Source organism: Caretta caretta, chromosome 3 (assembly GCF_965140235.1).
Source record: "Caretta caretta isolate rCarCar2 chromosome 3, rCarCar1.hap1, whole genome shotgun sequence".
Taxonomy (NCBI): Eukaryota; Metazoa; Chordata; order Testudines; family Cheloniidae; genus Caretta; species Caretta caretta.
Window position 1 is genome coordinate 12,434,053 of NC_134208.1, and position 27,584 is coordinate 12,461,636.

A 27,584-nucleotide genomic window follows, 5' to 3' on the forward strand; every position below is an offset into this window, starting at 1 on the left:
GGAAACTCAGCGGTAGGTCGTACTTTAGCCACCAACCTTGCTCAAGGGGTAGCGTATAGCTGCAGCACTCCTGGAGCAGCCAAGCAGAGGAAGTGACCCTCCATGCCCTCCGTTAGCTTTGCTGGGCGTTCGGCAGTGCCAGCTGAGGATCTGACCCTGGACACCTTCCCTAGGAGGTGGACTGAGCTCACAGACGCTTTTTGCACAGAGTGCTGAAGAGCCAGAAGAGTTTAACGGCGCCCTTCCGAAGGAATGGCGCACCTAAATCCCTTAAGCACTCTCGACAGTCCCTCGCTCGGTGCCAAAATAGGAGTAGGGCTTGGGAAAACGTGGCTCTGGGTGCTGAGCACCTGAAGATCTGGCTCTTGGAGTGATGAGGCTTTGTTTGCTGTTATCGGCCCCGTGTGTGTGTTTAAACCTTTTCTAGTGAATGAGATTAAATGATTCTCTCGCCGAGGCTCTTCTTGATTTCAGGAAACAGCCCTCCCTACCTGGCAGAACGATGACTCAGAGCAGAATTGGCCTGCCCTGAAGGCTTGTCATGTGAATGAGGAATAGAGAGGGCTTTTTTATGTTACAGCGAAGGCACGCAGGTACTAAAACCACATGGTAGACCTGTGAAGATGTGAGCGATCTCAGGAAAATCTCCCATGCAGTTGAAGTCCGGGGCCAGAGATGAACACTTTGATACCGTCCTTTTTGAACGTGGAGCTGCTGCTCTTTGCAGGTGAGTGCTAGAAGGCAGGGGCTCTCAAACAGTTATCTGTGGGACCAGCAGGACAAAGGAACGAATGCCACTGGGAAGGCAGTGGGATTGTTGGGAGGCTGGGAGCAGCTTTGCAAGGGGCTCTGCCTTCATGGGAGGCTTGTGAAGTGGTTTGCGGTAAGGATGAAGTTCGATGACATAGGGCACTGGCGGTAGCATGCAGGATTTCATGCAGTGTTGTAGCTATTATACAGAATGTGCCACTTTGCCAGTGGTCTCTATACACTGTGTATTACAGACCCAACCATGGACCAGCAATGTCCAGTGCAATATTTCACCTACCCAATACTCCAATGCTGGGACACGTGGCAGTGATTTTTTTTTTCACTACAGTGAACGACTATCTCCTCTAGGTTGTTGGTTCAAATTTAGCTCAGGCAAATAGTGGACAAAAGTTTTTGTCATCTGATGGTTTTGTTGAGGATTTTGGTGAAACGTATTTGGATCCCAGTCTAGTTCCTAGAGGAAAAATGTCCATATCTCACAAACCATTATAACTACTGCTCTTGTTGATAGCCTCAGCTGATGTCCTCTGTTGGAATGGGAACTGCACTGTTCTCTGGTTCGTAGGTGGTCCCATAAGGTCATTCTCTGGTGAGGGAAGCTTACTTCATTGCTGTCTATACTGTGAATAACTAGGAGATGTCATTCTTAGTTTCTAGCCTCCGTTATGTTTGCTAAATCCAGCTAAACACAAGTCAGAATCTCTGAATGGTGTGGAACACAGCTCCTTCATTTGGCTGTCCCACTAGGCAAGGACCCCTTTGTATCTGCTCGTAGGGGCTCTATATAGTTTTTCAAGAGGATGTTTCATGGTTTAACTAGAGTGGATTATCACCAATCCCTCTGCAGAACAGAACACTCTACAAGTGGAGCAAAGCTTGGGCAAAGCAGTGACTGCAGGAAGGCTTGTAAGCTCAGCATAGCAAGGCCTAAATGTCTGTCTCATTTTCAAGGGGGTCTTGGGCACCTAGGAGCTTATGTGTCGTTGGACTTTATATCTCCTCACATTTGTATTCATTCTATATACGCGTGTGTGTACATATTATGTATTTCTAATCTATTTTAGTTCCTCCAGTTATGCTGTTTGGGATTTGTTTATTTAGGGAAGGTATACTTTGGGTCGGAACATGTTGCTAGTGAACCTTTTAAATACCTTCCATGCAGAAATGTGTCTCAAGCATTGCCAATGCCATTGTAAAGATACATGCTGTGCACGACTGATTCTGCTGCTGTATTACATTTCATCCTGAAGTATCTGGGTTATTTTTGCAGTGGCTTCTGCAAAGTTATTCATTGAACCTCAGGAGGGCAGCCTTGCTGGAGGAACATGGATCACCCTGACATTGGATGGTAAGTTTTAGGAGGCTGCTAGTAATTGGTGGAAATCATTGGATAAAATGGAGCACTTGGAAGAATTGCAAGGGGTCAGCTGTGTTCTGAAACACAAGACCATAACAGGGTTCAAAAAAGAGTTAGATATGTTCATGGAGGATAGGTCCATCAACAGCTGTTAGCCAGGATGGTCAGGGATGGTGTCCCTAGCCTCTGTTTGCCAGAAGCTGGGATGAGGGATGGATCACTTGCTGCTTACCTGTTCTGTTCATTCCTTCTGGGGCACCTGGCATTGGCCACTGTCGGAAGACAGGATATTGGGCTAGATGAACCTTTGGTCTGACTTGGTATGGCCATTCTTATGTTCTTAATTTGCCATTCTGGTATGGGCAACTGTAAATGTAAAACAAAACAAAAAAACCCCACACAACAACACAGCAATCAGCCCCCCCAAAATCATGAAAAATCATTAGATTTTAAAAAAATAATCAATGCTGTGTTCTTTTTATTTGCCTTCTGGATTTTGAGCATTTAGGGTGCACTTCAGTAACACTGACCTGCTTTTCTCTGAAATCATAAGAGCTAGAAATGTACTCCTTTTTCAAACGAAAGATGAGATTTTCATATAGTCACAGGACTGCAGTAGCAGAGGCTTTAAGAAAACCATCAATTGTATTGTGAGACTTGTGATAAAATCATAAGAGTTGCCAGCATAGTTAGTCACATAGGCCATCATTGTCAAACTTGCTTGCCCCAAATTATCCATATAAATAATGCTACCTAACTCTTATATGCCTTTCATCAGTAGATCTGAGAGCACTTTACAAAGGACGTCAGGATCATTATCCCCATTTTTACAGATGGGGAAACTGAGGTGCAGAGAGCAGGCAGAGTGACTTGCCCAAGGTCACCCAGCAGGCCAGTGGCAGAGCCAGGAATAGAACCACGTCTCCTGAGTCCCAGTCCAGTGCTCTGTTCTTTAGGCCATAAATAAATGACCTGATTTTCAGAGGTGCTGAGCACTGGCTTCAGGAAGAGTTGCAATTCCTCAGCATCTCTGAAAGATCAGGCCATTTGTGTGTGCCTAAATATGAATTTTGGTGCCTGCCATTGGTGCCCAAGTTTGAACATTTTGGCTTAGTCAAGTATAACCGTGCAAAATATGTGGAAAGGGGGTGTAAAATGCCAAGGTGCAAGGTAGTGGAGAATCGGGTCCAGTGCAAGCAGAATGCTCTGTAAGAGAATGTGTATGGGAGAGGTTGCCTGGTAAGTATTTAAAAGCAGTTCACCCCCAAAGAAGATACATAGCTGAGTAGGAAGATGAACCATGTTTTAATATGAAAGACAATGCCCCACACTTGGTTTAAAAATCCTTGATTAGGGCCTGGCTCTGCTGTTGCTAGACACAATCTAAACTGCACCCTGTAAACGTTTTAATATGTTGTTGTCACGATCCTGCACTTACAAAATGTTTGTCATTAATGGATTGCTTAGGTCTGACATCTCCCCAGTTACAGTTCACTTATCCCACCAGTGGGTCTTTGCTGGAAGTGTCCCTAGTGAATCCCATTCTGCCTCCGGTACGGTGTGATGTCCATCCTGTATATTTCGATTTATCCATCATCAGATGCAAAACGAGGTATGGCACTCTAATAAAGGGGTTCAGAAATGACTTTCAGAAGATGCTGGAGGAAGATGCTGTGAGGATGTTTTCTTGTTATTTTCTGAATGTGTGTTAGCTTCAATTACTGTTTGAACCATTAGCATAAAAGACCTACCAAGATCCAATGGTTGGAAAGGTAGAAAAATTCAAATTGGAAATAGGGCACAGATTTTCAGTAGTGAGGGTAATTGATCAGTGATACAATTCACCCAGGGGCGTGGTAAATTCATCATCTGAGATCTCTATATCAAGAACAGATGCCTTTCTCAGGGATATGATCTTGCTCACCCCCAAGTTACTGGGCTCAGTAGCATTCGTACGTAGTGGGAAGAATAAATCTTCCATTGCAGCAATCATGGGGGGAGAAATTCTCAGGCCTGTGTTCTGCAGAAGGTCAGACTAGACGACTCTAAAGGTTCTCTTCTGGTCCTAAAAGCTCTTAATCCAAGTGAAAGACTCATTATCCCCACATCTAGGCACAGTAAAGCTGTGGGAGTCTTTTGGAAATTGGGGCGTATGCTCTCTAGAGCTAGCAAGAACAATACTTCTGAAAGGGATGCTCATGTATTTTGAGCCACAGATGTAGGTTTTGTGTTGAAATCCAACTCGGGTGGCTAGACTGACAGCTGAACTCCACTCTTGCCCCCCAGAGGTGATCCTTCTAGGTTCAATTTGGGGCACGCTGGCTGGCAGTGGAAAACTTCCACAGCTGCTGCCCAGGCTATACCTGCTATTATGTCCTTTGCCAGGCTGTCATACTGGTTGGAGAGCCCTCTTCTGGGGAGCAGTGCCCCTTGTCTGGGGGTTATGGCACAACGTCCCCCTCTAACTCTGTTGTCCCTGTCCCCACGTCCCTGTTCTGCCCTTGTTCATTTGTGTCAACCTCGGTGTTTTGTGTCTCCTCCCCTCTTCTAAGGAGTGACCAGTGAGGTTGGCGTAGCTCCATTAAAGTCAATGGAGCTACACGGATTTACATCCACAGAGGATCTGGCCCATGTTTTACTTTAAAACACACGAGCTGTTGTTTCCTTTGAAGGTCCTCGCAGCAGGAGGGGCTGTACCAGCTGGAGGTGATTGCTAATGGGCAGGTGATCAGCAACCCGGGTGGGATGCCTTGTGGCAACTGCACTTTCAAGGTAAATGCCAAGGAGGGATGGGAGGAAATGGCTAAAGGTAATCCAAAGTGGGGGTTGCAACTCAGGGTAACAGACTGATGCTGACAGGACTTGGGAGCTGGAGCCCGGAGCTGGAGCCCAGAGCAGTGGAGCTGCAGGTTTTTGCCCGGAGCTGGAGTGGAGCCAGAGCATAGCTCCAAAGCCCTGGATGCTGAGACAGGAGAACTTCGGTTGACTGTTGGGGCGGGAGAAAATTCTGACAGTGCTATCTCCTAGGTTGGGAAGAGGTGGATGCGCTATTGCTTGAGTCATTTAAAACTAGCCCTGACAAAGTGCTAGGGGATAAGGAATAATCTAGCACTGGTTCCCAGGTAGGTGACCTGATGTCCCGATTTTTATAGGGACAGTCCTGGTATTTAGGGCTTTGTCTTATATAGGTGCCTATTACCCTTCCCCGCCACCCGATCCCAATTTTTCACGCAGAAGGTGTCCTTAGAATATTGTTCTCCACTTATATAAGTCAGTTCGTTGCCATGGCACTCTTGTGGTTAGACATTTGTGAACGTTCTATCTAGAAGCTGATGTTAGCTCATGTTCCTGTGGCTGGCTGATGTCATTATGGAGAAAATTCTCCTCTACACACTCTACTTCCAGTTCCCCAATAGCTAGGGCTTACCCTTGAGCTGGTTATCTGTGCCAAAGTTCATAGGCCTCAAGCCTTGTACTAGCTCCTAAAGCTAATGTCTTAGAGGGTACAGGCCTGTAGGTTCCTTGCATTACTGCTAAATATAATAAATGTAGAACTGAAGGCAAGGCAGTGAATATAATAAAGGAAGCTAGGCCTATGGGCTATGGCATGAAACCCATGATAACCAAGAGGTCTGTATACCAAAACCATGGGTTCATCAGGGAAGGGGTGCAGTCAGGCACTGCTCCCCATGGCATGTATCCAGATATTTCTGAACTTTGTCACTCTGAAATTCTATTGGAAATCTTGAGATCAGCTCTGCCTTCAAGGTTTGCAATTCTTTGTGAGTTTTGGCCTTATTGGGAGTGTTACCTGGGGTTCCCTAAAGTCAAAGCTCTCGGTAACTTTACTTTCTGCAAGGCGGTATCAGGAAATAAACCAAGGGAGATGCAGCACCTCTGTCTCCTATAGGGCTGGCATAAATCACACGCAATCAAATGCTTTTACTTAAAGCCTTCGCTTTATTAGTCTCCAGCACTTTCATGAGAATGCCTTTACTCAAGTCTTTGCTTTATTTAGTCTCAAGCACATACAAATACAATAGGTTATAGATCACTCCCAAAAAATAGTTACCCGTGATCTGGAGGGGTCTCGAGTTGTCAAACGACAAGGTTCAAGTGGCCAGCGACCTGCCTGTCACTGTGGATTTCAAGAGATATCCAAAAGGTCAAATACAAATTCCTCAGACCTGTCTACCCCTTTTATGTTAGTAACTGTTACAATTATGTCAACAGCATGTCAATCAAAGAAAAACCATTAGGCAAGCCCTATTTAAGCTGTTAGTTATACACATGTGTTTTTGCAGAGTCCGCAGTCTCGTGGGCCCCAACACACACACACATCAGAAGTCAAATATGGGTAGACTTCCTGTTTTTCACAGACCCTTACCGCAGCATATCAGAGAGGACATAGAATCAGACTCGGGCCTCATGATCACTGCCCCCCTTCTCTCCCGGCTTTGCCTTGGTGGTGATAAGGCTCATACAAAGGCCTGACCGGTGCTGCTTTTGGCAATACACAAATTAATCCATCTTCTATCCCAATAACTTGAGCACCTGGCTGGTTGCTAAAAATGCCCCTCTCCAGCAGAACTTTTCTGGGTGTGTTTCCACTTGTGGGTGAAGCCAGGAAATGCAGACGAAGATGCATTATGCCATGTTTTGTCTTTCTGCATATCCAGTGCAGCAATGGAGGCTCTAGGAAGAGCAGAAGAAGGCTCAGATTCCTGGGTTCTCTTTCCATCGCTACCTGCGATTTACTGTGGCAACGGTCATTTTACCTTCTCAGTTCCCCATTTGTATAATAAGGATGATTCCACTTGGCTCCTTTTTTAAAACCCTCAATTATGCTCCCACTAACGTCAATGAAAAAAAGCACCAGTGACTCTTATGGGTGCAGGATCAGGATTTATAAGAGCAATGGGTTTAAAATTATTCTAGGGTTACAGAAATCACTTAACCCTGGCAGAGCAGGACCCTCAGCCATCGCTGTTTGCTAGAGAACGAGCCCATTTGTGCTTGTCAGTCCTGTCTAGCTCTTTTCCAGGAGCGAGCAGGAGATCCTGATGTTTTCAGCAAATGCCACATTAACACATACAAGTCATTGGGCAGTTCAGCTAGCTTAGAGAGTTGATGAAAAATCACCAGGGGATGCTGTTAATGAGAGACATTCCAAGCGAAATAAACCACAATGCGTCTTTGTTTTGGAACTGGAAACCTGTGAGCCATGAGTATTAAAAAATTAATTTGGCCTCTCCAGTAGACTGCAAAACCCGCTGCAGGCAGTGACAAGTCTGAACTGCTCACAGAAGGTTTTCCTATCAGCTGGTGGCTGTTGCCTCGCTGCTCTAATCCGCTCCTTGCTCCAGCCAGTCCGGCTGGCTGTGGGCCGGTGCTGATCTCTCTCCTTTGCGATGACTGGCATGAAGGGAGTTTGATGCTAATGCTCATGAATTTTTTAGATTGCCATGTCTCCAGCCCGAGAGGGAGGCAGAGGCCAGAATCTATCGGAGAGTGCAAAGCTATGTTGGGTCACATGACAGCTCAGAAAGAATCAATGTTGTGAAGTCCTGGAAAGTCTGACCCCGGCTCTGCCAGGTCTTAGGCTGCTCAAGGGGATACTCCGAGTGCTTAACTCCAGAATATAAGTGCATGTCGGGAAGGGAGAGGGAGAGATGGCTAGGATCTGAGAGAGAGAGGGATAGTGGGCATGGGGGAAGAGAATGAGAGTGTAGGAGGACCCACTTACTTTTTAATAGGGATAAATCCTGGTCCCATTGAAATCAATAGGCGTTTGCCAGTGATGTAAATGGAATCAGGGTTTACTTTAGCCCATTAATAATACTTGGGTCTAGATTCACAAAGGTATTTAGGTGCCTAAAGATGCAGATAGTCACCTGGTACGATTTAGAAAAGTTCCTACCTCCCACTGACAGTCAGTGTAAATCCCACGAGGCTCCTAAATACCTTTGTGAAGCTGGCCCTTAGCTCTTACATGTTGCTTTTCATCTGGAGAGTTCAAAATGCTTCACGAAGGGAGATAGGTATCATCCTTCCCATTTTACAGATGGGGAAAGTGAGGCACAGATGCAAAGTGATTAGGACACGGTCACGCAGCAGCCCATGTGCGGAACCCAAATCTCCAGCCTCCCAATCCAGTGCCTATCCACTGCCTCCCAAGAATACAAAGCTGGGCTTCTTTACCATGCTCTGACCACTGCAGCTGAAACTGCAGTTCACATGTTGTACAGTTTTGGGATGACATCTCATGAAAATCCCAAATGCTGCATGTTTCTAAGAACTCAGGAGTTGTCAGATCAGATCAGGCAATTGGTCCATCTAATCCAGTACCCTGACTCTTAACACTATACAGTCTCAGAAGCCGCAGAAGGAGCCAGAAAACCCCCCATGATACACTTAATTCTGCCTCAGCACATGAGGCTGGACTAGAGGACCTCTTGAAGTTCCTTCCAGCCCTTCCTTTCTACAGTTGGAGCAGGGTAAATACCTCCCACAATACTCCGCTGATACTGGCTTGTGTAAAGCTCTGGGAGCCAGATCCTTGGCTGGAGGTGACTTAAGCAATGACAGTTTATCCCAGTGGAGGAGCTGGCTCTGTATTCATTCTTCCTATGTTTGCTTTCCAAGAACAGTCTAGAGAAGGAGTGAATTGGCAGGAATGCTTGCAGGGAGTGTTAACTGCATATGGGAGAACAACCCCCAGAGCAACAGATAGGCATGCTATAAACATCAGTAATATTCACAGAAAACAGCAGGGTTTCAAACTGAAACTCGCACACCAGGAACCTGAGGCTAAGAGTTACGTTCAGGTAAAACAAGTGATGCCATGTGAGCTGTAATTCCAATAAAAACTAATGCTTAGATTGCAGACGTTGGCTACAAATGGTCATCAGGCCCGGAATCATTTGTAGAAATGATTCAGCCAGTAATTGTGAAGGTACAAAGAAATTCGGGACAATCTCAGGCTGCTCATGAACAAATGAGGAGCAGAAAGAGAAATTTCATTGATTCGATTTTTTGCTAAGAATGATTGGTTCAGCTCTGTACCACGATACCCGTGGTCAACTGGGCAATGCAATGCACTGAGGAAACATGTGGGACTGTGCCCTACTGGAGAGACACTGTAGTGGCACCTTCCTGCATGCAATGACACTGCTCAAGAGGCAGAGACATAGGACTTCAGGAGCACCAGGGAAAGACTAGGGCTGCCAGGAATGCTCTCCACTCCAGAGGGGCTGTGTCTGGGATCTCCACTCTGTTCCCAGAGTTATAATCTGGCCCTAGTTTCCAACTTCTGCAGTGATCAGTGTCATAAATATAAAGGGAAGGGTAAACCCCTTTAAAATCCCTCCTGGCCAGAGGAAAAATCCTCTCACCTGGAAAGGGTTAAGAAGCTAAAGGTAACCTCGCTGGCACCTGACCAAAATGACCAATGAGGAGACAAGATACTTTCAAAAGCTGGGAGGAGGGAGAAAAACAAAGGGTCTGTGTCTGTCTGGGTGATGCTTTTGCCGGGGACAGAACAGGAATGGAGTCTTAGAATTTAGTAAGTAATCTAGCTAGAGATGCGTTAGATTGATTTCTTTAAATGGCTGAGAAAATAGCTGTGCTGAATAGAATGAATATTCCTATCTGTGTGTCTTTTTTGTAACTTAAGGTTTTGCCTAGAGGGATTCTCTATGTTTTGAATCTAATTACCCTGTAAGGTATTTACCATCCTGATTTTACAGAGATGATTCTTTTTTACTTCTATTAAGTCTTCTTGTAAGGAAACTGAATGCTTTTTCATTGTTCTAAGATCCAAGAGTTTGGGTCTGTGGTCACCTATGCAAATTGGTGAGGATTTTTAACAAACCTTCCCCAGGAAGTGGGGTGCAAGTGTTGGGAGGATTCTGGGGGGAAAGATGTTTCCAAACTACGTTTTTTCAGGAACCCAGATAAAGTTTGGTGGTGGCAGTGGAAGTCCAAGGGTAAAATAGTTTGTACCTTGGGGAAGTTTTAACCTAAGCTGGTAGAAGTAAGCTTAGGAGGTTTTCATGCAGGTCCCCACATCTGTACCCTAGAGTTCAGAGTGGGGAAGGAACCTTGACAATCAGGTTATGTTCTGGAGCATGAGATCATATTGCCCTTCTGTCCTGCAGGTTGAATTAGATCCTTGGTGACCCCTGTACAGACCTGTTGCTTTCAGTGAGGATGCACCGGTGTAACTGATTAGCAACTTAATAACAGTTTTATTGGTGAGGCACAAGATGGAGACGCGTGCAGCTCTCTCTTCTCTTCGCTGTGCTGGTTCTGCAGAGCTAACAGAAGTAACCAGCAGTAAACACCTATTGTCATCACTAAAATGGGCAGATCTGACTCAGAACACACTGGGAGCAAATTTGTCTATAAGAAGGGGGCAGTTTTACGTAGTCACTCATCAGAGTAGAAATGCACTTTAAAGACAAGCCCCAAAATAAGTGTGTCTGAAATGCTGGTTGCCAGCTGTGTTGCGAATGATGCATAATCAGATCTTGTAGGGCTGCTGTGGAAGCTTGTTTATTTAACAACAAAATTCTTCTTGCAGTTTTCTGTTGCACAGACACCTGTGGTTTACCAAATTAATCCACCATCTGGCGTCCCAGGTAAGGGATCTTCCTTTAAAATGGAGACTGCTTTGATGTTACATATTTTCATCTTCCTGGCAAGGGCTGCCATTTTAGCTGATACACTGGGGATTAAATTAGGCATCTACAGAGCTGAAAGCATGAGCTACGAAGTCAAGGCTCTATAGTTAGTAAGACTCATATTCTCTGGATCGGGCACAGAGAGGATGCTTAGCATGTAGGGTTGCCAGGTGTCTGGTTTTCAACCGTAAAGCCCAGTCAAAAAGGGACCCTGGCGGCTCCCGTTGACACCGCCAACCGGGCTGTTAAAAGTCCGATCGGTGGCACAGCCAGGACCTGGGGCGAAGGCAGGCTCCCTACCTGCCCTGGCTCCACGTGGCTCCAGGAAGCGGCCACCAGGTCCTTGCGGCCTCTAGGCACTGGGGCAGCCAGGGAGGATCCATGCACTGCCTCCTCACTCAGGACCGGCTCCGCAGCTCCCATTGACTGGAAACCATGACCAATGGGAGCTGTGGGGAGTGGGGCCTGCGGGCACAAAGGCAGCGCTCACCGCGCAGAGCCACCTGGCCACCCATGCGCCTGGAGGCTGCAGGGACCTGGCGGCCACTTCCTCAGAGCCGCGATAAATGCTGCCAGGACCACCGCGCACCCTGGAGCCCTCAGCCCCCTGGCTCCCCAACTCCCTGGTCAAGCCCAGAGCCCTGTCCTGCATCCCTGGCCCCACATCCAGCTGGAGCCCTCACCCCTCCCCTCGCATCCCCAACTCCCTGCCCCACCCCAGAGCCCACACCCCCTCCCACACTCCGAACCCCTCAGCCCCAGCCCCAACCCAGAGCTTGCAGCCCCAGCCAGAGCCTGCCCACCCGCCTTCCCTCCCCAACCTCCTGCCCTGACCCGGTGAAAGTGAGTGAGCGTGGGGAAGAACGAGCGATGGAGGGAAGGGGGATGGAGCGAGTGGGGGCGGGGCCTTGGAGGAGGGGTAGAGCATGGGTGGGGCCTCAGAAAGGGCAACGCAGGGGGCGGAGTGGGGGTGTTCAGTTTTGTGTGGTTAGAAAGTTGGCAATCCTAGTAGCATGCAGTGACTAGTGGGTAACACTTGCATTTGGTGTCTGTAGGAGTGGGGCACTTGACTGCCTTTGCACAAGGCTATTTGAGTAGGAGGATGTTGTAGAACAATAGTGATGCCTTGGTTATCTGTATTTCTGGTGATCTCCTGGCTCCTTTTTTTTTGGGGGGGGGGGTAATTACTTTTAAAGGGATTAAAGTCCTAGGTCCTGATTCTGCAACCCCATTCAAACCGCTGCACCCACAGAGTCTCACTAACTTCAAAGGGGCTTTGCGTGAGCAGATCTGGATCGGGGCCTCAAACAGCAAAAAAAAAATTGGTAGACAAAGCCCAAGCCTGGTTCTGTGAGAGTCAAGCAGGAGGAAGTAAACACTTGTATAGGACTTCAGATCAGAATAGATGCTTGTCTGTTTCAGGTGTCTATGACTTTCTCTTTTGGCATGTGTATCTCACTGGTGGTTTGTCTGACAGTGAGCTATGGATTCAGGGACTTGGTCTCTTTGTGCCATAATTCCACTGACATTTTTGAGCTACTTTGGAAGATCATCTAAGTATAATTTACCGTTTTGGACTTTGAAGTGCTTTGAAAGCAAGTGTCCTAGGGCTCAATTAACAAAGGTATTTAGGTGCTGAAAGATGCAGATAAGCACCTAATGAGATTTTAAAAAGCACCTACACAGATTAGGTGCTTAATTTCCATTTAAAGTCAATGGAAATTAGGCACCTAACTCACTTAGGTGCTTTTGTAAATCCTACTAGGCACCTATTTGCATCTTTAGGCACTGAAATTTCTTTGTCAACCTGGCCCCTAGTGTCTGTGTGTTCTTTTATTTGAATGTATTTTATTTGAGCTGGGATTTTGAAAGTTAAATGTCCAAGTCTCAGGGCAATTTAGTGGAAATTGAGCTCCTGACTCCCCTAGGCGCCTCTAAAAATCTCTCTAAACACACAAAGTCCAGTTCCAGTGATCCTTCACTGTCGGGATCTGTGTTGGATGTCAGACCCTGTACCTGTTCTAATGACTGCAGCTGTGTTGTGGTGAGTCACCCCGCCTCCAAAGTCTATTTCCTCCAGTGTGTGAACCCTGCACTGCCTCCTCTCCCATCGTTTTTATAGAATAAGTTGCTGCTGAGAACATCAGAAGCCTGCTCTTAGAATCACAGAAGATTTGGGTTGGAAGAGACCTCAGGAGGTCATCTAGTCCAACCCCCTGCTCAAAGCAGAAATTGCTCTTCAGCAATTTCTTTCCACACCATTCCGCTTGCTTCATTGAAAAGTCCTTGAAGTTACCAATCAAAAGCCAGGGGAGAAGAGGAGTAAATGTTGTTAGGGTCATATTGATACAAGAAGTTAACAATCCTGTCCTCTTGCAATTTATATCTATTGCAAAGTTAAACAGCCGGCTGGCCCCCAGGGAACAAAAGCCAGATTCTGACCCCTTGAGCTGACCCTGCCCTTTGCAGAAGTTCAGGGCTTTGATGAGCCACGCTTCACCAATGCGTGATGCAAAACGTACTTACCTGGCCCAGGTCTACTGGCGCTGACCTCTGTGAGGTAACGGGGAGGCAGTGTTGTCTCGTTCAGAGCAGAGGACTGACCATCAGGACTCCTGGGTTTTATTTGCAGCTCTTCCGTAGACTTTCTGGGTGGCCTTGTGCAGGTCATTTAGGGACAGATTTCTAAAAGTGTTTAGATCGCTAAAGATGCAGAAAGGAGCCTACTGGGATTTTCAAAAGTGTCTAGTGCCTAAATCTCATTGATTTAATTTAGAGTTAAACACCCAGACACAGATTCTCAAAGGCCCTTAGACTTCCAACTTCCACTGAAATCAATAGATGTTCAGAACCTAAATACCTTTGAGGATCTGGGCCCTGGACACTTGAAAATCCAACTTGGTGCCTAAATTCCTTTAAAAATCTGTCCTTTAACCTCTTTTTGCCTCAGTTCAATCACCTGTCCAATAGGGATAACCGTGTTTTCCAGCTCATAATTCATATGCGTGGTGATAAATTCTGATCTGAGTTGCACCAGTGTAAAAGTGAAATGTGCCCACTGAAATCAATGGTGTTTATCTGGAGTTAAGGGCAAAGAGAGTAGATTTTGACCCACTGACTTTTGTTGTGGGTTTTTACCTATTCAGTCTCAGTACTGCATTAACGGCCCCAATTCAATGGAGTGCTAAAGAACATGCCTAATTTTAATCCTGCAGATAGTCTAATGGAAATTAACATGCCTAATGGGAAGCAGGGGTTAAATGCTTTCCTGAATAATGATGGGGCTACTCATCAGCTCAAAGTTAAGCATGTGGTTAAGTGCTCAGCTGACTCAGGTCTGTAATTAACATAAAAGCACAATCTCGGGTCTCCAAAATAAAAAAACAATGTCCGAAAGATGCCGTTTGGCTAACTGAAATGATTCGGCAGGAAAGCTGGCCAGGTAATTCTACACTTTTTTAAAAAACAATGAAAAAAGTAGAGGAACTTTTTTTTTTTTTTTTTTGTCAAAAATTGTTGGTGTCTGTTGGAAAAACCAGAAATTGGAATTCTCTTTTTAGTACCAAAAATGAGTTTCCAGTTAAGTGAGTGAAATAGTTGACTCCTGTTGACTGTCAGTGGGAGCTGCCGGCCTAAGGACTTTTGTAGGTCCCACTAGGCACCTGTATTGTTTCCTTGTGCTCCTCTGTCTTTATCCATCTGCTGTCTCTCTTGTCTTTTTTTAGATTGTAAGCTCATCGGGGGAGGGACTGTCTCTTGTTCTGTGTTTGTACAGTGCCTAGCACAGTGGGCCATGACTGGGGACTTCTAGGGACTCTGGTAATACAAATAATAATAATTATTAAATATCCCTTAGTAAATCTGGCCCTTAACCCCCACTTTGCCAGCTGCCTTACTCCACAAACATTAGCATGCTGTTTTAAAAATAATCCCTTTATTTTATTTCTCATTTAAACAGGAAACGTAATACAAGTCTGTGGGCAGATCATTGCTGGAAAATACGAAACCATGGACTTTAACGCTGACTATATTGATGGGTAATTACATATATTAATGTTCTGGCTCTGTCCATGTGATTGGTTTTTTTGGGCATTTCTTCGATCAGCCTCCTTGACAGCAATAAATTGCAACCAGTTGGCACAGAGCTGTTGGTTTCCTCTTGTTGTGGTTTATTGCAGCTCACGAGTTGGGCTCCAGCAAACTTTGTTAATCTAATTGCAACTGGTCCATTAAGCTAGTCCGTTGATTGAGCGTCTGCACAGTCAATTGTGGCTCAGTGTGAATTGTACTGTAATTGCATCTGGATGCTGGAGGTTTTATTTGGGTTAAGAGATTAAAAGAAACTAATTTCAAATGTAGAAAACTACAAGTTAATAAATTTACTCTTCCAATTGCATTTTTAGAAATTCTATTCGCTTGGTTGGGGAGAGTAATTTTCACGGCAAATGTAAAGTTAAAGCAGAGCTCTTAAGAAACAGTGGGCCAAATCCTCAAAGGTATTTAGACTCCTAACTTCCATTGAAATCTCTGGAAGATAGATGCCTAAATACCCTGGAGGCTCTGGGCTGTGTGCCTGACTCTCTGCTGCCTCGAGCTTCATAGAGTCACTTGCACTTCCACAGAGTGGCAACCTGGTTTTCCATTGCCCTGTTGCTTAAGTGGTCATTTACACCAGGGTCAGGTGGGTGTAAAATGCCACCATTCTGAATTCCCATTGGTGTAAATGGTCACACAAGGTGGAGGGTAACAGAGGTCCAGCGAGTTCAAAGTGGGGATAAAATGCGACCACTAGGCTAAGTGACTGGCGGATTCTGAACTGGCATGTGTAGACATGGTTGTGCAAGGCTGTGGAGAATCAGGGCCCAGAGGGTCTACAGTTACTTTAAAGTATTTGGTCATGCAGCAATTTACGTGACGAGAAGGGTAATCAGACCTCATGCTTCAAGAATTTCACTGCTCAGCCGAGAGGTCAGGAAGAAATATTCTCCCATTGCACGTTTGCCTAGGGTGTTTTATTCACCAGTCTCTGAAGCAACAGACTTTTGCTGCAGGGGAGGCAGCATTCTGGTGGGTCGCAGGTAAATTCTCCAGTTAGGGAACTCAGACGATATAAATCATAAGTAAGGCGAGGGTTTAATCATGGGCATTTATGGTATAAGTCATGGACAGGTCACGGGCAAGAAACAAAAAATCATGGCTCGTGGCCTGTCCATGACTTATACCATAAATACCCCTGATTGGACCTTAGGCGGGGGTGCTGATGGGGGGAGCCGCTGCAGAAGGGACAGCGGCTGCTCTGGCCACTGCTGTGCGGGGAGCCGGGCAGCAGCTGCTCTGGCTGCTGCTGCGGAGACGTCTCGGGGGGCAGGTGGCTGCTTCAGCCACTGCTGGGGGGATCCCTGGGAGCCCAGGAGCTGCCCAGGAGCTCTGGCCACCACCGGGGTGGGGGAGCCCTGGGGGGGCCAGCAGCTGCTCCAGCCACCTCGGGACCGCTGCCAGGAGCTGCTGAACTGCGGCAGCTCTGGCCACCCCCAGGACCGCTGCTCAGGCAGTCACCAGGGCCAGGGTGGCGGCCGGCTGCGGGGCCACCCGAGCAGCTGGCTGCAGAGCCGCTCCAGCAACGGCTAGCTTGGCTGTCTCCCAGGTCACCTGAGCAGCTAGCCCCAGTGTCAGCCGCGCTGGCCGCTGCAGAAGTCACAGAGGTCGCAGGAAGTCATGAAATCACGACCTCCATGACACAGAGTCCTAATCATAAGTCAGTAGAGCTGCACTGATTTACACCAGCTGATTCAGAGTCAACAACCCTAGCCTCGGGATACTGATTAACATCCTGCATTCAGTACCAGTTATTGTTTCACCCATCTTCAATGGGAACTACAAGTGCTGTGGTTAATGAAATGGAAAGTTGGAATGTGTTTCAGTGAAGCTTTGGTGTGTTGGTATCCTCCACTGAAATGCTGGTTTCGTTTATTTACAATATAACCTCAAAACACTGGTGAGCATACTTGAGAAAATTCAATGGACTGAATAGATTCAGCCTATAGTTTTATAGGACCGCTATGCTCACCTTTAGTGAATATGTGCAGCGACTGGAGCAGGATTTCACATGAGCTCTTGCCTCATTCATGTGGATCTTGTAAAATGCCCAGTGAATGAGGCTAGGGCTCCTTAGGTTTGCAAGAGTTGTGCACGTTTCATAAGGTGTATGGGACACAGCTTTCCAGGGTTGTCAAGTCAAATAGTTCCAAAATATGGAATTTATTTTTTCACCGAAGCCAGTGGACGTTTTGCCAGTGACTTCAGTCAGTCCAGAATTTCACCCTTGAGCTTAATAGCGTCCCCTAATGTCACATCTTTCCTGTTTGTTTCCTATCTAGCCCTGTTATCCTCGAGGCGGAAGGAGATGGATGGATCAGCCTCTGTTCTTTTGCCAACAAGCAAACGAGAAGCATGTTAGTTTGTGATCTTCCTTTTTGCTTTGGGTTGTAGCTAATTTCATATTGCTGTGACATCTCCATATGATTGATTGTAGAGGATCGTCTGTCCATCTCGGTTATGATAACAACAGGCAGGTGCTTTGTCACAGTTTCGAGGGGCTCTTGAAAAGTCAGCTCATTGGGTAAACTGTTGGAGTGCATGGGGTTCTAGATGGTTGATTTTCATAGAAATGTAGGGCTGGAAGGGAGCTCGAAGTCACTGAGTCCAGCCCCCTGCAGTGAGGCAAGACCAAGTAAACCTAGACTGTCCCTGACAGGTGTTTGTCCAACTGTTCTGAAAAACCTCCAATAATGGGTATTCCACAACCTCCCATGGAAACCTATTCCAGAGCTTAACTACCCTCATAGTTAGAATGTTTTCTCTAATTTCTAAACTAAATCTCCCTTGCTGCAGAATAAGTGGATTACTACTTCTTCTACCTTCAGTGAACAGAGAGCAATGAATCACACTCCTCTTTTACAGCAGCCCTTAACATATTTAAAGACTGTTATTGGCTCCCCTCTGTCTTCTTTTCTCAAAACTAAACATGCCCAGTGTTTTTTGTTTGTTTGTTTTTGTTTTTTTAACTTTTTGGTCAGGTTTTCTAAACATTTTATCAGTTTTGCTGCTCTCCTCTGGACTCTCTCCGGTTTGTCCACATCTTTCCTGAAGCATAGCACCCAGAACTGGACACGGTACTCCAGTGAGGTCTCCTCATTGCTGAGTGGAACTGGACAATTACTTCTTGTGTCTTTCTTACAACACTCCTGTTACTACACTCCTTTTTCACAACTGCATTTCATCATTGACTCATTCAATTTGTGATCCACTATAGCCACGAGATCCTTTACAGCAGTACTCCCACCTAACCTCTTATCCCTCTTATTTTGTAGTTGTGCATTTGATCTTTCCTTCCTAAGTGCAGAACTTTGCCCTGGCCTTTATTACATTTCATCTTTTTCGTTGTTTGCCTGCATCTTGTTAGATTACCACAGTCAGGGGAGGTTTTAGGTTCCTGGTTCTCTTGCATCCTGTTAGGCAACAACATAGTTATTAGAGCTGCTTGGAAAACTGAATTTATGTTCTGCGGGAAATTCTGCCGTTTCAAAATTTTGTTTTGGTTCCAAATGGGAACAAAAAGTTAAAATTCCTTATGGAACAGAAATTCAGAAAAAATTAGATTCAGAAACATTGGATCATTTTGATAGTGTCAAAATAGTATAATATGAAACACCGAATACAATACATCTAATCATAAAAGCAGTATATGTATAAATATATTTAAATCAATAATTTAATCTAATATCAAAGTTGAAACAATGAGAGTCAAAACAACTTGTTTTAAGAATTTTTCCAGTGAACAACTTGTTGAAAGGAGTAATGGTCTCAAGTTGCAGTGGGGGAGGTTTAGGTTGGATATTAGGCAAAACTTTTTCATTAGGAGGGTGGTAAAGCACTGGAATGCGTTACCTAGGAAGGTGGTGGAATCTCCTTCCTTTGAGGTTTTTAAGGTCAGGCTTGACAAAGCCCTGGCTGGGATGATTTAGTTGGGGATTGGCCCTGCTTTGAGCAGGGGGTTGGACTAGATGACCTCCTGAGGTCCCTTCCAACCCTGATATTCTATGAAATTGTCCCTTTTCCACAAAACATTTTGTTTTTGATGATACTGGGTCTTCGGGTGGAAAATTGGTCCATCAAAAATTTGTCCCTTGGCTTTAATCATTGCCAACCTGAGTATAAGTGGCATGCTAGGAAATGTGCACTGAACAAAAGACAAGAGACTGATTCCATAGTCCTTGTTAAGTGTCAGGGACTGGGATGTGGGAGATCTGACCTAGTGGTTCGAGCTGGAGCCTGGCCTCGTGGTTAAAGCCAGGAACAGGCTTTAACCACTAGGCCAAGGGTCAGAGCGGAGACTGGCCAAGGGTCAGAGCTGAGTCAGGAGCCAAGCAGGGGAGTGGGATAGGAGAATGCAGCTGTCTGTGTAAGCGTTGAGCAGCCAACAACCTGCCGCTGCTGCTGAGCTTAAATGCAGACCTGTGGGCTGCCGGCAGCCAGTTGGGCAGGCCTGCCAATCAGGCAGTTCTGCTCCAGCCCCACTGGCCTCATTAAATGGCCCGAGGGCTGAGCAGGCTAGCCGCAGGCTCAGCTGAGGGAACTCAAGCCCATAGTTCCTGACAGCTAAGGTCCTTTTATGCCATGGGAGTGGGCCAGCATAGCTGCCTTTGCACTGCCCACTCCACCCCAGTGTAGGAGGCGTATTAGGAATGCGCAGGGGGAAAGCAGAGGGTAGAGCTAGAATGCACAGCACTCTCCAGGATGCTTTGGCTGGCAGAACAGACCCACCCTCCTGGCACCCGTGAGACCAGTGGATCTCAGGGTCAGCGGAGCTAATAGAATGGCTTAGGCCTTATTGCTGTTGGGATTTTAGCTGCGGATAGTCGCCCCCAATGCAAAGCCCCAGCATTGGAAGCAGCTACACAGCATGGTTTAAACCCCCCTTTCCCCATGTGGGTTAAATTGGGGCCAGCTGCACCAATAGAGATTGTAGACAAGATCTCCACCAACGCAGCACACCAGGGCTTGCACTGGTGCGGCGACACTAGTGGCTAAGCTCCCAGTGTAGACAATGTCAGCTGTGCATGAGTTCATTGCAGATGAGGATCGGGCGCTTGACTCTTCTAAGTGACATAGAGGGTGGAAGTATCATCACTCACTTTAAATACAGGTGTAAGTGACTAAGTGCAGTGTAACAGGAAAGCTGCCAGAGTGGATCTTCATGGGGGGGAAGTTTTCATGCCCCCGGGACAGCAGCTCCTGGCAGTGGCATTCCTGTTTGCGTTACTTATTTAGCCAAATATAAACTATCTCAGTTCCCTTAAATCATAAATTCCTTCTCCGCTGCTGATGAAAAGGTCCTTGTTTAAAATATGGGAGTGGCAGGGCCAAACTGCTAAGGGTTTAAGCAGTTTGTCAACTTACTGTTTAAACTTTTACAAACCTACCCTTGGCATCATTGATTTTTTTCAAAGCAGTTTCAACATTAACAACATTCTTAGCTTGCCTGCTAGCAATCTATAACCACCCCTCTGAGAGAGAACTGTTCTGGTAATACTCCTCTCTTCTTTGAAAGACACACAGGACCTGATTCTCAGTTTCTCCATTTCTGTGGTTTGGGGTGGGGGGAATAATCCGAGTCTGCCTCCTCCTGAGCACCCCCTTGTGGTCAGGGGTGTTGCAGCTTCCTACCTCTGTTTTCCTCTTCAGGACTCCTTAATAAATTGTGCATACAGGCAATCCACCCCTCCATAGGGGCTGGGTTTATCAAGATCAAAGTTCAGAACAAAACTCGAAGTCCCAAAATAAAATCTACAAAGTTCAACTCAATTCCCTGCTTTCAGCAGGCAACTCCCAGCCCTTCCTAGCTGGAACGTTCCCCCCTTCTTCCCTGGAGTCCGCTTTCTCTGGCCTTCAGCTATCTTCAGCCCTCTGACTTCCTGGCCCAAACCCTTCCCCGATCAAGGGTCTTCTTCAGAAGTCTTCTGGTCTCTGTCACAGTTTCCTGTTTCCCTTTGTTTTCTCAAAAAGAAAAGGAGTACTTGTGGCACCTTAGAGACTAACCAATTTATTTGAGCATAAGCTTTCGTGAGCTACAGCTCACTTCATCGGATGCATTAAAGTGAGCTGTAGCTCACGAAAGCTTATGCTCAAATAAATTGGTTAGTCTCTAAGGTGCCACAAGTACTCCTTTTCTTTTTGCGGATACAGACTAACACGGCTGCTGCTCTGAAACCTTTGTTTTCTGTTTCCCTTTGGCTCTTTAGAGGCATCAGTTGCTGTCTATCAGGCCCCATTTAGGGGCCATTAATGAGGCACCATTGGGCTGGGGGCTCCTTAAAGAGGCCCAGTCCACATTGTGACAGGGGACAAAGTCCACCTTTAAGCCATTGTTGCATTTCTCATACCTTGGGGCCATAGAGTGTATGTCTACACTACAGAGTAAGCCCAGAGTCAGTAGAATTCAAGTTAGTGGACAGGTTTGTTAACCTAGGGCTTGAGCATCTACACTTAGTGGTAGCCCCAGGTTAGGACTTGTTGAATCCTGGGCCCCATCCCATCCTGGGTCTCCAGTGTCTACACTGCATTATGCAGGCCCAAGTCCAACCACCCACATCCCAGACTTTCTATTGCTAGAAGTCCAGTGGGGCTGCGTCTATACTGCACAGCAATAAGGCTTGAGTCCCGGTTCCCAGCTTGACTCCGGCTCGGAACCTCGAGCCCTGTAGGGTCCTGGGACCCTGAGTCCGAGCTTTGGGTTAGCGTAATTTGTGTGCAGATGGAAGAGGGTTGAGGTTTGAACTCTGGGCTTACTTTGCAGTGTAGACATGCCCAGAAAGGTCTGGCCAGTAGCTAGTCTGCATCACAGCAACCTCAGGACTGAACCTCTTCCTTACATCCTTCCTCCTACGCACCTTCTCCAGTGACCCAGTCTTGTGAGATGCTGTTTGCCTTCACCTCCCATTTAAGCTGAGGGTCCAAGCATCCTTCCAGTATCAGGATCAAGCCCTAGGACTCGGGACAAGCTGTGTTTTGTTTGGAATGGTATGGCTGTGTTTTCCTTGTGTTCCCTTTCCTTTCTAAAGGCTTCACAATTTCGCTGTCTCTTTACAGCTATCCCATTCAGATGGATCATGGAACAGGGACCTTACAGTGCCATATCGAAGGCAGCTATATCGGTCAGTGGAAAGAGAACATGTACACCTACAATTCTGGTCTCTGCCTCGAAAGGTGGCATGATTAATGAAATACCCCCCTGGGTGTACAGCTGTCCAATCGGAAACCCAGGGTCTGGAGCAAGTCCCTGGAACACTTCTGCCCTTTCTGACTCTGGTCTTATGATTGTAACCTAATGACTTATTTATTGTAAACATTTCCCTCCCTCACCCATTTTTTGACCTTCACCTTTCTTTACATGATAACTTTCCTCCTCATATCTAAGTGGAGGCGCACAAGAATGAGTTGTCCCCAGCTATGTACTTTTACGGCCCTGTCCCTGGAGTAGCTGAGTTTTGATGGTGTTTGTGGGCTCAGTGTGTCACTTGCTCATTGGTTCACATCACTGTGTTTCTAGGGCTGTGAAGGTGCCCCTTCTGCTATGCTTGTCATCTGAGTTGTAGGCCTTTGATACAGGCCATTCCTAGGAGAATAGGTGTGTGTGTGGGGGGGAAGCTGCCTCATATGATTACCAATGTGTAAGGGTTTGCCCTGGTGGAAGCCCAGAGTTATTTAGGTCTGGTGGCTAAGCCACTGAACTGGGATTCTAGAGACCTGGCTTGGATACTGACCTGCTAGCAGGCTGTGGGCAGTCACTTTGAGTGATATTTTCAAAAGTGCTTCAGTCCTGTTTTCAAAAGTGACTTGGGAGCCAAAATCCCACTGACTTTCAGTGAGACTTAAACTTCCTAAGAGCCTTAGTCATGTTTGAAAACAGGACTTAGAGGCTTTTGAGAAGATTACTCTGAAGCTTTCTGTGTGCCTCATTTCCCCTGACTCTGTTTTGAATGTTTAGATTGTAAAATGCGACAGCGACTGGCTCAACGGGGTCCTGATCTCAGTTGGGGTCTCTAGGTGCTCCCATAATAATAATGTGGCAGGCTCCGCTGTCAGCTGGAGACTGTGCAATCTGGTTTTGGTGTGACCACTCCATTGGGGTTTTTGGGGTGTGGTTCTCGAGCTTCTGTGCCATCTCATAGCATAACTAGTTGATGCACTTTGTCCTCTTGCAGTAAATCAGAATAGCTCCCCTGAAGTCAATGGAGATACACCGGAGTAAAGTCAGTGAAGAAAGGAGAATCAGGCCCTTAGTGTAGATCCTAGTCTGGTGTGCTTTTTCTACGGACTCCCCCATGTTCCTGCATTAACTGTGTGTGTTTTCTCTTCCAACAGGTTCGCAGAACGTTAGCTTTTCAGTGTTCAACAAAGGAAGGTGAGTAACTGAAACGCTGCCTCGTTCATCTGTGGTTTCCTATGGTAGCACCGCTGCATTTCTGGGTCCAGAAAGAGGACCTGGATACGTTTAATAGAACTTGCATATACATACCTAGCCATGGCCCTTTGCTGTCTCAACGGGATGAACTGATCATCATTGCAATAAGAAGAAAGTTCCCTAGAGACTATCGAAAGGATCTGGGGGTCTCCTTGCCATTGTTTAAGTGCACAGAACAGGGGTATCCATTAGATACAGATGGGCATAATTCCCTATCACCACTCTTCTACATGTGCAGGGTGGCTGAGTGACTTGTGGACATTTATTTCTCTTAGATGGGCCAAAACCAGAACTTCAGTTGTGAATGTTAGGGGTGGAGAAGGAGGAAGGGGTTGGTTCTGGTCCAAATGCAGTGTCAGAAGGGGTGTCTGGCAGCTGATGCCCAGTGAGATTTCTATGCGGGTTTTGCTTTACACAGCAGAAGAGCCTTGCTCCCAGTGGCTTGATTATCAGTGCTGTTCATTGTCCTTGCTCATGAATCAGTTGTTTGGACAAAAAAGTCAACCGGAGATCTCTGAGCTGTGGGTAGAAATCAGCGTATGCATTGTGGCAGCTTCCTTATTAACTGCTGGGTTCGACTTCTGACTCTGTCACGGATTTCCTCGGTGAGCAGATGTAACACCAACAGATCCCGGTCGCCAGCAGATGGGACCAAACCTGGGACCCCTGGAGCTTAATGCATGAGCTAAAGGACACATTTCTCTTAGCCAAGGCTGTAGCAGACTCATCAATCTCTGTCTGGTCTAGCTGCCACTAGAGGGGGACAGAGTACCACACCAAGCAGGCACAGGTTACACCTGGGCTAGTCACTTAATCGCGCTGTACTCATTTTCTCTACCTCACCATGGTGTTGAGACTTAATGCTTATAAAGGGCCCCCACAACTCCAACAGGTGGTGCGGGGAGTGTTGTCCAGGGTCGAAGGCACTTCGCATAGAATCATAGAATATCAGAGTTGGAAGGGACCTCAGGAGGTCATCTAGTTCAACCCCCTCTATGCAAAGGCTAGGGACAGTCTCTGCACTTTCCTTTTCCTTCTATGTGTCTCCAAGACTGCAAGCTGCCCCAGAGGGTGTGGGAACAAGGTGCACCATGACCTACACCCCCCACGTACAAACTGTGGCAGGGGAATATGCTTGTCTATTCAAAAGGATGATACAGTCTGTGTGTAACCCACTGGTCTAGTATGTGATAGGTCTTCCCACGCCATGCCCAATTCACTGAGGAAATGAGTCTGTCCCAGGTATCAACTCTGGAATCTAGCTTTTTAGCTCAACCTGTAGAGACTCATCTGTTCAGTGCTGGAGTTAGTTGGTTGAATTCCTGACGTTGGCCAGCATGGTTTGCTATCCATTCTGCACTTGCTGGAACTCTGGGAGGCACATATTGGGTATGGTGACTCCATCCGTAAGCCAGTGGTTAAATGCTACCATCTATCCCACAATACACTTTGGTTAGAGCTGGTTGGAAAACCGAAATTTTCCCTGCTGAGTTTTCTGTGAGAAAAATCACTGAAAATTTGACTGCAAAATGTTGGGTTTTGGGAACTTTTTTGTTTCTTTTGACTTAGAATGTCACGTTTCATTTTTTTGGACACCAAAAACATTTCAATTTTCCATTTTTGTATTTTAATCCCTCCCCCTTCTCTCCCTTCTTTTAATTTTCTACCCTTTCCAACTGAAACAAAAGGGAAAAGGCAAAGTATCTGAAAGTGGGGAAAACCCCCCTTTTTACTGTTATACACTTGCAAAAAGTAGGAAAACCTGTAAGAAAGTATGAGATAGTAGATTTTGATTTCAACAAAACTGCCTTTGATGATGGAAAAATTTTTCAGTTGAAGAATTTTGACCAGCTCTAATTCGGATGCTTGAATGAATGCTGCAATATTGATAGTAGCCTTCAACTACCTGAAGGGGGGTTCCAAAGAGGATGGAGCTAGGCTGTTCTCAGTGGTGGCAGATGACAGAACAAGGAGCAATGGTCTCAAGTTGCAGTGGGGGAGGTCTAGGTTGGATATTTGGAAACATTATTTCACTAGGAGGGTGGTAAAGCAATGGAATGGGTTACCTAGGGAGGTGGTGGAACCTCCATCCTTGGAGGTTTTTAAGGCCCGGCTTGACAAAGCCTTGGCTAGGATGATTTAGTTGGGGTTGGCCCTGCTTTGAGCAGGGGATTGAACTAGATGAGCTCCTGAGGTCTCTTCCAACCCTAATCTTCTATGATTCTATATATGGGTGAAAAGTAGCATTTGTTATCCTAGAATAACTGTGTTCTCCTGTGTTTATTCTGAGATGTTCCGTTCAGCTTCCCTGGTACTGTGGGGAGATCCATCCTCAGCTCAAAAAGAAAAGGAGTACTTGTGGCACCTTAGAGACTAACCAATTTATTTGAGCATGAGCTTTCGTGAGCTACAGCTCACTTCATCAGATGCATACCGTGGAAACTGCAGCAGACTTTATATATACACAGAGAATATGAAACAATACCTCCTCCCACCCCACTGTCCTGCTGGTAATAGCTTATCTAAAGTGATCATCAGGTGGGCCATTTCCAGCACAAATCCAGGTTTTCTCACCCTCCACCCCCCCACACAAACCTACCCCCCCCCCCCAGATGTTCTGGTTTAACTTGGATTTAAACTTGGAGAGTGGTCAGTTTAGATGAGCTATTACCAGCAGGAGAGTGAGTTTGTGTGTGTATGGGGGTGGGGGGGATGTGAGAAAACCTGGATTTATGCAGGAAATAGCCCGACTTGATTATGTAAAGAGTTGTCACTTTGGATGGGCTAGCACCAGCAGGAGAGTGAATTTGTGTGGGGGGGTGGAGGGTGAGAAAACCTGGATTTGTGCTGGAAATGGCCCATCTGTTGATCACTTTAGATAAGCTATTACCAGCAGGACAGTGGGGTGGGAGGAGGTATTGTTTCATATTCTCTGTGTATATATAAAGTCTGCTGCAGTTTCCACGGTATGCATCTGATGAAGTGAGCTGTAGCTCACGAAAGCTCATGCTCAAATAAATTGGTTAGTCGCTAAGGTGCCACAAGTACTCCTTTTCTTTTTGCGAATACAGACTAACACGGCTGTTCCTCTGAATCCTCAGCTCAGATTCCAAGGAGTTTCACAGGCCTTTCTCTCATGTTGCAGGTCGATGGTACGCAAGGATGCTTGGCTCATCAGTGCCAAACAGGAGCTTTTCTTATATCAAACATTCTCAGGTGCTGTTCGCTGCTTCCCCGATGACTGCCCTGTCCTATGACAAGTCCAAAGAGGCCTATGAAGAAAATCTTTCTACTATTCTTCCCAATGTTACTGTGCCTTCAATCCTTGTGTGCATTTCCCTTTGGATTCAGTGGGAGTTGCTCTCGTGTAGACAGAGAGCCCAAAAAGGACCTCAGGATGAGATACAAAATCTAGCCCTCTATCTTTTTATGAGCTAAGGTTGGGAAGTGTCCAGATTTCCCCTCTCTTCCTGCTTTCATTGCATGCTGAACTGAATGCCCCTCAAGAGAGGCCTTATCACTCAGGGTGCGTCTACGCTGCAGTAAAACAGCCATGGGGGGCCTGATTCAGCTGGCTCGGGCTCGCAGGGCTCAGGCTGCAGGGCTGTGAAATTGCAGGGTAGACCTTGGGACTCGGGCTTAACCCCGGGCTCTGAAACCCTCTCCCCTTGTGGGGCTTCAGAACCCAGGCTCCAGCCCCAGCCCGAACTGCTATTTTTAGTGTGCTAGAACAAGCAGAGCTAGCCCACGTCTGTCTGCCCACGCTGGGAAGCCCCCCTCGTGTAGACGTACCCTTTGTCTCCAGCTTCCGGGTGTGGGTGGCTCTGAAATCTCGAAAGGGTATTGAGCGAGTGAACCCTAACAACAGGAGAATCAGCAGGTCTGGAAATGGGATGGTGATCAAGCAACCCCACTATTTCTCCTGCCAGACCTACACTATGTGCCTGACCCCGCTCTGCCCCCTCAAATCCTCCTGAAGTTGGTGGGAGTTGAGGTCTTTGACATGCAGGGGGCTTTGGATAGGATGAATCAGCTGAAAATTACTTTGTCCCCATCCCCTAGCTGACTGTATTGTATCTCTTGAGTTTCAGTGTGAGAGTCAAGAGTTCTGAGCAAAGATATATCACAGACTACTGTAGTATTGTCTTGTACTGAGTAAAGCATTGTATTGTATAACAATTGTTTTGTTTCACAATAATTGGCATGCAATTTCCAGCTCTCTAGACAATAGAAAATTAAATCCTCAGTA

The 27,584-nt window shown here is 46.4% G+C and overlaps 1 protein-coding gene across 10 annotated transcripts in view; it reads left to right on the forward strand.

Moving 5' to 3' along the window:
• Positions 1-27,584, forward strand: part of PKHD1 (PKHD1 ciliary IPT domain containing fibrocystin/polyductin) — a 417,278-nt gene that overhangs the window by 2,371 nt on the left and 387,323 nt on the right. For 8 of the 10 annotated variants that reach the window (XR_007356005.2, XR_007356007.2, XM_048845758.2 and 5 more), the window contains exons 2-11: positions 581-727; positions 2,042-2,119; positions 3,596-3,740; positions 4,801-4,900; positions 10,713-10,770; positions 14,771-14,849; positions 17,190-17,264; positions 21,961-22,025; positions 23,236-23,275; positions 26,481-26,551. Coding sequence is in view for 8 of the 10 variants with exons in the window: in XM_048845758.2 (XP_048701715.2) it covers positions 676-727; positions 2,042-2,119; positions 3,596-3,740; positions 4,801-4,900; positions 10,713-10,770; positions 14,771-14,849; positions 17,190-17,264; positions 21,961-22,025; positions 23,236-23,275; positions 26,481-26,551 (763 nt within the window). In the remaining 2 variants the exon portion in view is untranslated. Of the gene's footprint in view, positions 1-580; positions 728-2,041; positions 2,120-3,595; positions 3,741-4,800; positions 4,901-10,712; positions 10,771-14,526; positions 14,632-14,770; positions 14,850-17,189; positions 17,265-21,960; positions 22,026-23,235; positions 23,276-26,480; positions 26,552-27,584 lie in introns of those variants that run through there. The other 2 variants (XM_075126352.1, XM_075126353.1) reach the window with 2 other exon arrangements.